At 38.5% G+C, this 10,209-nt stretch overlaps 1 protein-coding gene across 1 annotated transcript; it reads right to left on the reverse strand.

Moving 5' to 3' along the window:
• Nucleotides 1-230: 230 nt before the first annotated feature.
• LOC149029749 (endoglucanase 6-like) lies at nucleotides 231-4,687 on the reverse strand. The gene is made up of 8 exons (XM_089142085.1): nucleotides 4,063-4,687; nucleotides 3,716-3,928; nucleotides 3,314-3,514; nucleotides 1,801-1,890; nucleotides 1,542-1,706; nucleotides 1,147-1,431; nucleotides 679-1,027; nucleotides 231-582 (listed from the first exon to the last, which is right to left on the reverse strand). The coding sequence occupies exons 1-8, from the start codon at nucleotides 4,261-4,263 to the stop codon at nucleotides 251-253; spliced, it is 1,836 nt and encodes a 611-aa protein (XP_088998211.1). The 5' UTR covers nucleotides 4,264-4,687; the 3' UTR covers nucleotides 231-250.
• Between the last annotated feature and the right edge of the window lie 5,522 nt (nucleotides 4,688-10,209).

Genomic DNA, 10,209 nt, shown 5'->3' on the forward strand with positions numbered 1-10,209 from the left:
TCCCCTCTGGCCCTCAATTCTTATTGAAGACATAATCTTCAGCCGAAACCCCACATCAAAAGGAGGATTCAAAATCTGTAAACAGAGAAGAGAGAAGGACAATAACACCCTATATGGACACTGGCTTCTCTATATCTGTACCTGCACAATTTCTTAGTCTATAACCAGATTAAAACCAAAAGCAAATCACTCTTTTTCTCGATTTTTTCTCTCTCTCACTCTATTCTGAGTTTCTTTTTCTTTTCTTTCTCTACTGTAATGTGTAACCTGAGACCGATACATCAGCTGGAGAAGCTGAGTGGATGTAAACGAATTCGAGGTTCTTCCCAGCAGCTAGGGACTTCAGCCAAGAGGGAAATCCATAACTTTCCTCAGACTTTGAAAGACCCCAAAGAGGACCATAAAGCTTGGATATGGAAAGCTTGAGATCCTTCACCGTCTTCCCTGACGCGTTGGTCACTACTGTCGAGTATCTGTAATAGGTTTTTCCCTTTGAAGTCCATGAAGCTGTTACCTTCTGCTCGATTGTTACTGGAGCAACTACATTTGGTTTAGTGACAGCAGTCCTGGCAGGAGAAGCCGCTGTGAATTGTAGAAACACATCCATTAATTATCAAACCACTTGAGATTGTAAGAACTTGATCAAGAAAACACAAGAATGAAAGATGTCAAAATTACCAGGCAGTTGCTGATTATAGTGGCCATGGGCAGAACTGAGTCGGGCCAAGACACCAAAAAGGGGAGCATTGTTGTACGTAGCTGGCTCTGTCTGCTCGTAATTGTCTCTGTGATCGGCAAAGTTGTCATAGGCATCAGGGCCACCGACGATGGCACCAGTTAAGAGATTGGGATCACTGGCCTTGCGGCTAAACCAAGTGCCATAGCCTCCACGGCAGCTAACAAAGGTTGGGTTAACCTTAATGGAGACGATCGAAGATGCTCTGTGGTGGACTTGTTGTGGGTAGGTGCTTCCGTAGCCCACCATGTAGCTTGTGGCTCTTGGATTGTCTCCAAGTATGTAATCCACCTGCAGTTCCAGTTCCAGTTCCAGTTCCATTAATTTAACGAAGTGGGTCAAGAAATTAACGAAGAAAAGAATCTTGAATGAATGACGATGATATCTGGTCAGACATTAATGGAGTGTACCTGAGACTTGGCGAAGTTGAGAAGGTCGGAAGAGGAAGCAGAGCCGGCAGAGCAGGAAATTGTCTTACGGGCGGTGGTGATGTAATCGGAGTAAACAGTGAGGAGGAAAGCAGAACTGGTCACGAATTGCATATTATTCCACCGTTGCCGGAAGAGAAGACCTCCTGGTGTCCTCTGCACATTACGGCTTCCCTTTCCAAGGCAAGCACACATGAAATACTCTGCTTTCTGTTGGTATTTCTGGAACACCGATGCATATTTGCGTCCCTTCCCTTCCATTAAGAACTGCAAATTTCCACATTTCGACAAGAACAGAAAGATCGTTTATCAATCCCATCTGGGTTCTGCAAATCGAATAATGGGGATTGATGATTTATAGAGGAAGACGAAGATACCTTGGAAACCAGAACTTGAACGCCAGCGTACTTGACATCCCAACCAAACTCGGTCATAGACCAACCGGTTCCACCCAGTGAGTCACCGTTTCGACCTAGGTAGTCCAGGTAATACTCTTCGTTGGTTGCTTGATACAACCAGGCGGCAGACCATAGCAGCTCATCCTACACCATCACCATCAGGCAATTTCAGATCTAAGTAATTTCTAACAAATGATGAAGGGTAAAAGGGGAAAACAAAAAAGAATTGAATACATACGGCGTAGCCACTGTATGATCTATAGTATTTCTGCGCCACAAGAATGCTGCTGTCGTATTTGCCCCTGTACTTGTCCGCAAATTCGAAAAGCTGCATTTTTTTCAAATTTACACACATATATATTACGCTGATTGATAAGAAAAGGACCATAATACCGAAGTGTGAATTAGTCTTAGCGGGACAAACCTTATTCAAAAATAAAAGTTGAAGGGTAATTTTGTAAAATTTGAAAGTCCACTCTACCGTGAAGTTTCCCTCCCTTGGGAATTTGTAGCATAAATCCTCTATTCATATGATAGAGCTTTGTGTTCGCTTAATATATACATAGAAGCCACATATTGGTATTCATCCACAAGAGTTAAGAGCTCAATCAAAAGTGCCACCTTAGCTTAAGGAAAAAATAAATTAGAAGTGAAAACTCCAAATAAATTTTATTTGTGAAACATAATTAACAACACAGGAGTTGAAAGATTCACACAGTTTGATGATGTCTTGAATGGAGTCCCACTTCAGATTATCTTTTCAAAACTAAGCCATTTCTAATATGTGGTGAAAAAATGAGAGCTCTCAAAAAATAAATTTGAGGTGATCCTCCGACTCTAAAATCCATTTGGGCTGCGTCTTGTTGCAGTTATGGGGTGGGAAAAAAAAAGTGTCATCAAAGCACATACCTCTCTGTCTATGCAAAAAGTGTCCTAAGGACATAAACTTGAGTGGAGTCCCACTTCAAATTCATCCTATCAGAATTAAACCCCTTCCTCCACAGGTGTGAGGTTCTTCTGACTCTAAAATTCGAATCGGGATCAACTCCTCGTTGGAGGAGCACAAAGACAGGCTTTCCAACCACAAATACATAGTGGGACCCACAAATGAAAGTAAAAAATTTACACATTTTTCAAAAAGTGTTTTTACTGGACTCCACTGCATTTTTTTCCATCCCACCTTTATTCCAGCAAACAAACGCAGCCTTGGGGTTAGGTAAATAAAATAATGACCATGTTTAATCTGGGGGTGTAAAATAGAATAAAACATGAAGATAAAATTTAGATTTCAAAGGGGAGGACAGGGTTCACTCAAAGGAAGATTTTCCACGTGTCATCCTTATAAAATCTCTACCGACAGTACGGTCACTTCATTCACGCCTTTATTTAGGTACCGGACTTGGACCGTTAAGATCCGCGACCGATCCGTGAGAACCGGAACTGGTCCCGGCATAACACGAGACTTCTCCTTCGGAGATGCTCACGCCTCACGGACATTAATTACACATATCCTTGGAAAGAGTTAGAAATTAGTAATAAATGAACAGCCCAATTAATCTTATACAAAAAAAAAAAAAAAAGAACAGCCCAATCAATCAGAATCCGAAACTGAATTCGTAACAGATCGAATCGCGAAACCCATTTCCCAATCATAACGCACGCTAGCCTGTGCTAACCTGCGCCAGTCTTTAAATTTGTAACGAACAACCCAAAAAAAATGAAAGCTAGAGAGTGAATAGGGGTAGGGTTACCTGCTTAGCATGGGTAAGAAGCTCATTGGAGTAAGAGGGATTAGAATGGCGGAAGACGATGGAAGCGGCAGCCATTGCCGCTGCAGTTTCTCCGGCGAGGTCAGATCCTGGATTGTTCACGTCGATCTTGTATGCTCGCCGATCCGTCGTCATATCCTCCGGCCTTTGCCAGCAGTAATGGTCACTGTTCCCATCTCCCACCTGTTTGTCACTGAAGTTGTTAATAAATCTCATCGACATTCTCCATTAATATACAACGGTCACCATCAACATCAACCCATGTCCCAGATTTCACTGAACAGTGTTTCTACCTTCCAATTTCAGTTAAATGCTTGAACCAAGCTGAAATGGGTAAAAACAGAGGAATTGGAAATTGATACAGAAAGAATCACAAGAACCCACCTCTCCGAACAAGACATTGGGTTCTGGGTGAGCTTTAATGAGGTAGTCAGTTCCCCACTTGACAGCTTCCATGGCATGGCCGAGCTCTCCATTGGCAGCCATTTGCTTCCTGTACTCAACTATGCTCCAAGACATCATTGTTATGGTGAAGGCCATGGGAAGCCCAAATTTAACGTTGTCTCCTGCATCATAGTAACCTCCCACCAGATCTGCCTGAAATACAAACCAAAATCAGCAACGAACGACGAAGGAAACATTAAAGCTATGGCAAAAAGAATACCCCCAAATGCATTTACAGACAAATGCATAGAGCTGATTCAGTTCCTGTGAAAAAAACAAGAACTTACTCCATTAGCCTTTCCGTCATGCAGACCAGAGTCTCCTCTCCAAGTAACTCTCTGGTTCCTTGGAAGGTACCCTGACCTCTGGGCTTCAAAGAAGAGAATGCTTTTACTCAGAGCTTGACCATAGTCGTGCCCAGCAAGTGTACAAGGAAGACAAACTAGTAGTACTTGCAGAAGCAGAGGAACCATGGAAATGAGTTTCATAATTCTAAGTGGAAAAGAGCAAAATTCAAAATGCAGAACCTGATCTGCGGGGTAATTAAAGAGAAAAATGGGAAGACAGATCTGGGTTGCAACAAAATGGGGAACTTTTATTTATAGCTCTCCAGACAAAACCAAATGTTCTCTACAAGACTCTCCTCCAAAGACGGCAGAACGTTTAGAGACAATGGCGTTGTTGCCCTGCCCTGTGTGGTTTACCAGCTAAAATTTCTGATGAACCCAGAGAGGACGAAAGTGAAGAGAGTTTCTGGTTCTGAGAGAGGAACAGGGGAGGGACAGTGTGAGGAGAAATGTGAACAACTCAATCTTCTATTTATGGAGGTAGGAAGGAATAAGGATGGTCCCTATTCCTAAGAGGCCAGGAAATTGGCAGAGAGATCAATAAATGTTAGGTCTTCCAATTCTAAAAAAATTAATTTCACTTCACAGATGGAACTAATTTCTTATACATTTTCCTTTGGAGTGGCCAGAAACGGTTGAGAAAGAGAGAAACAGAGTCATGTGGGTCGTTTTTGCTTTTGCAGGAAGGGTCGGTGCGTTTTTAATTAGTTCCTCTCAAGAATTTACTGCGGAAGTTCTTATAGCCCTCTCTCTCTCTCTCTCTCTCTCTCTCTCTCTTCCCTCACCTTATCCTTTATTAGAGAAGCTTTGCAGGTTTAGGTGCGCGTCTAAAGCGAAATTTTACTGAAACAGGGAGGAGAAAAGAGTTGCAGAATCACTATAAATTATAAACCCCATGATAAACAGGAATTGTCATGGGACTCACAGGCTTAATTACTGAAGCGCCCTTCTGTGGGCCACTGCACAATTTCGTTGTTACGCTCAACACTTAATTTAAGTAACTAGATTTAAAGTCAAGAATCAAGATAGCTAAAATTGCTCCAGTAACAATTTATGGTTGGAAGAGATGTGGATCAAGCAGCCATCTGCCTAGATTATGCCAGGTAATATAAAAAAAATCGAATGGTCCATAATCAAATGACGCAAGTTTACTTGTGAATATTATTTTTATGTCAATGCAACGTTAGTAGAGTGGTAAGATTCATACTTCTCTGTGGAGAGGTTATGGGTTCGACCTTTGCGGACAACAAAGCAAGCTTCCTCTGAGGATGTAATAGAGGTGCGTGCAAGCTGGCCTGGATAAACCTCGACACAAAAAAATTACTACTTTTTATTTTCACATTTTAAGGGTTTAATATTTTGTTAATTTACAAAGTCAAACCCCTCACCTTACCCGAGTCTCAAGTCCCCATTTTTTTTTGCCCAACTTAGATTCCGTGACTTAAGACTAGGTTTCATACTTAAATTCAATCATAAATATTGCAAATTTCATTTGCAAGAGGTGAAGAAAGGTTTAGTTGAGTGGAGAAAACCCAAGAGGCTTAAGGACCAATATCATTTTTACCAAGGAAAGAGACCATCTATTTTCTTGTAGATGTGTGATATGTGTCATGATATAATATCGAATGGTTGAAAACCATTTATAAGTCACATCAAATAACTGATTGATGTGATTAATAATGGATTTCAACTATTTGATGTGATATCAGGATACGTTACACATCTACAAGAAAACGTTTATTTTTGACAAGGAAATGGACTGAAAAAAATTTCCGGAGGACTAATGGGTTGTTTTTCTTGAGTTGATCAAATGCTTCAGTCGCATTTATTCCCACACTCATGTCATATTCCATTTTTTTACCCCAGAATTTTGATGCACTGATGGTGACTTTATTCACTTTACCGATCATTTGGTATCTAATTTTAAAAAAATTCGATCATTTGGCATTTGATTTGAAATTTTTTTTGGTTGAAACATCTTATTTGAAATTAGTTAAGCAAACGGCAAACCATCAATTAGTTGTAAACTTAACAAAAGGTTAACTATTTGTAGCAGATAAATCAGCTCCACCAAGCACTACTTGAAAAAGGAAATACGAATTCCATATTAGGGAAATTAAATTGTTCTTCCATCCAATTAAGCTCCATAAACCAATAGCAAGTGCCAAAAGTGTAAGCATCCTCTGTTGTGCACCATTCTCTGTTGTGCACAACAATGCATGTATATACCAAATCAAAGGATGAGAAAACAAAGAAACTAAAAGGCTATTTTGGACTTTCGAATTTAAAATTAAGTTTTAAATCTCAACATTTTATTTGGTACAAAGAGTGCACTGCTCGCACCAAGATAGAGTGTGTACAACTGATGATTTTTTTTTCCGACACAAAAAATTCCTATATTTGAGAAAAAAAAATTTGTTTCTTTCAAACTTCATCAAGTAAGGAATGCTTGAAGAAGTCAATACGTTGAATGTTTCTATCTACAATGCTCTCGGATCTCCACACACGGTATTTTTTAGATAGAACATCAATGATCTTCCAAACCCAGCTCTTGAATCTCAACAATCTCCCGCAAAATTAAAGGGGGATTTGAGACTTGGGTAAGTTGAGGGGTTTGATTTTGTAAAAGTATTAAACCCTTAGAATGTGAAAATAAAAATTGTATTTAAAAGTAAACCCCACCTTTTGATTGTGGATTTATTTAGATTAAGTGGCTTAATCTATGTTGTTGGTTGCTTGTAATGGCCTCTACTGCGAATAAAAATCCAAAGAAGTGTGCTTCACACTCTTTTCGTTGTATATATAAGAGATGATCTATTTTTAATCCACCATATCAATGCTAAGAAATGGATCCTCCTCCTAAATATGTGGAAAATGAATGTAAAGAAGGCATAGTCCTCTACTCACTAGGATAGAAGATTCCAACTCATATGTAAATATTTTTTAACTTCCCATTTTAGTTTCAATTATGTGATTTGAACCCATTTTGAAGGGTTCATATCAACTTCTTTGATCATCATTATCAAAGAAAATGGACTGTCCATTTCTCTTTGGATGAATGACACATGTCCATCAGTCATATCCAAATGTTGAGTTAAAAATTTAGAATTCCCTAATGCTATTTTAAAACCATAAACCCTAAACCTTTAGATGTGACTAATGGACATGTGTTCTTCATCCAGAAGGAAATAGATGATACCGATAAAATTCCCTTAATGCTCCTTCAATGCTTTATAAGCATAAAAACAGGGGGACTATGAGAGAAAAAATATATAAAGATTTTAAAGGTAGAACCCATAGTGTCTCCCAAAAATTTTTGTGGTCCTAACGGAACGAGAAGCACTCCGTCAAGGGAGGTGATCCAGACTCCATTTTTGCTCTAATATCATGACAGAGAAAAAATATATAAAGATTTTAGAGGTGGAAGCCATAGTGTCTCTTGTGCCTGCCTGAAATTTTTGTGCTCATAACGCGTTGGGAACCATTCCGTTAAGGGAGGTAATTCAAATTATATTTTTGCTCTGATACCATGACAAAAAGCAATTGGAATGAATATAAATATAATTATGCAAATGATATTTTCAAGTATTTATATACAAAAGGGCTAAGTTTAGTTATAATTTTTTATTCACTCGGACCTATCATACTAAAAGTGAAAAAAAGATTTACTAGGACTTAATGTGTGCTTCAAGAGATCGATATAAACAACTTGAGAGCATTTAAGCATACTCCTTAAAATAAGACTATTAAAAAAAAAAAAAACAAATAAAAAGAATCTAAGTATGTTGAGTTAGATCAATTGGGTTCTAGTTGGTTTGGACCGAATTAGTATTTTACGGTTTGATTCCCTTTTTTATTTTATTTTTTTCCGAATAAGTGATTGGTTACATGGTTGACACGCAACCAAGGAAAAGAATCTTATACATTAGTTCCACTGGTAGAGAATTGATCAGGCATCAATATAAAGAACTGAGGAAATCGTTCACAATTTCGTAATAAATAAACAAGTAAATAAACCATGGCCTTGAAAGGGTACTGTTGGTATTTTGAATTAAAATGCCAGATGTCCAGGTGGAAAGCAAAAATTGCTTCAGTCTTGCGCGTTTAATGCGCAGGACTGTCAAGCCTAATTTCGGATTGTCGGATCCGAAATTTAAGTTGAGATTTCGATCCGGCGATGAATTTGTTTTGCTTGACAGTCATGTTAATGTATAAGACTGAAGCTAAGGTTTTTTTTTTTTTTGCCCAACAACTACAAATATTATATTAAATTATCTCAAGTAATAAACCTGGAAGAAGTATTAATTACACAAATAAACGAGGTGGAACCAGCCACCAAAACCTAGAGAGAGCAAAAAGATTTGCTCCACGAGCAATAGTATCAGCAGCAGAGTTTGAAAATTTGCTAATAAACCTGAAATCAACAAAAGAGAAATTTGCAACAAACTGCTGAATTCTCTAATAATACTCATACTCACCCAATCAATGGGCTGATTACTACCATTTAAAACAGAAATAAGAGACTGACAATCTGAGAATAAAATAACTCTATTAACAGAAGCATGGTCTGAGCCTATGAGAAAAGCAATCCTTTTGGCCAAAAAAAAGGAAAGCAATCCTAAATGATATAGATCTGGGTCCCATGCCTATGCCCTTTTTGACTTTCAATTATTCCTTTCAACACCTCCCCCACTCTAGGGGAAAAAAAACCTTCAATTATTCCCGGGTTTGAAAAGAGGGGGGAAAAAAAAATGGAGCTCATTTAACTTGGACTTAAAATTCTTGACTATCCGCTTAAGTGGGAAAATTTTCAAACTGCCTAAGTTTGACTTTTTGAAAATTTCGAGTTATCCAATACTAATTTTTCAAACTTTGACCATTAGTTTTTCAAATTTAAGTAGTCAATTAACCAAAATACCCTCTGTTTGTCAAATTACTAAAATATATTATCACTAACTTAACCGATCCAACCCTTAGGTTTCTTTCTTCACCCATATTGTTCTTATACTTCGCCGGAAAGCCCATCACTGTGGACAACCACCATCCCTCCCCTGCCGTTGCCATTCCTATCCTTATTGGTGTCGAGCTTTTTGCGGTTGTGTGTTTGAAGCACAACAAGACAACAAGTTATGAGCAAATTCGATTTTGACTCAACTTAAAGTGGTCATTATGAAAAAAACTCTAAAAAATCACTCGTGGAAGAGTGGCCAAACAAATTAAGTAAAAATTGTGAACATCACAGGATTTTCATGTCCGCCCTATTAGAGGTTGTGCTTGGCTGTTTGAGTGAGATGTAGATGTTAATACAAAATAAGACCTAAAGGGAAATCTCTCCTTTGTAGGTTTTTTAATTTTTATGGAATAAATATATTTTTTATATTATATAAAAGGGATGAAGCAAGATCTTATATATACTTCCTAAGAATCAAATTCATGACTTCTTCATTAAGAATTGTTGCTCTTACTAGAACAATCCTGCCTTGCCACTTGTAGATGTTAATAGAATTTACACTTGGAGTTAAGACAACTGCCAGTCTACCTAATGTCATATAAAGTGATAGAGAGTCGAAGAGCACCAACATAAAAGAGTCAGGTGAGATGAGAAAAAGGTAATGAGTCATTACACTCTCACGTAGCGCAGCCGAGTTCCATGCGTGAATGCCTAACTACTCTCTTTTTTTCTTGACCCTACTACTTGTCTTGTGTGGTGTTGTGTACTTCAAATTTCCTGCCACTATGCGTTAAATGCATTCATGAAAACGCGCGCGCAACAGAGAAAGAGGGAGAGAGAGAGAGAGAAGAGATTTTCAGTTGGGTTGGTAGTTGGAAATTGGAATAAGGTAGGTAGGGTTTGGCAGTGAAGATTTGCATGCGTTGGGAAAAAGGAAATTAATGGATGAGATCCAACGAACAGATTCCAACATCAACTGGTGTCTTCAGATCAGATTTTCTTTCTTTTCCTCTTCAGGCTTCAAACATCGAAAAAGGAAAAGAGGTGGAAACTGGAAACCCTAATCCGATTCGTGGAAGATTCGAAAACCCCACAACCGACAACCCGACAAAGATCACTAAAAGCTTTCCACACCT

This window comes from Hakea prostrata, chromosome 1, assembly GCF_041222555.1.
Source record: "Hakea prostrata isolate BN-2017 chromosome 1, UWA_Hpros_2, whole genome shotgun sequence".
NCBI lineage: Eukaryota > Viridiplantae > Streptophyta > Magnoliopsida > Proteales > Proteaceae > Hakea > Hakea prostrata.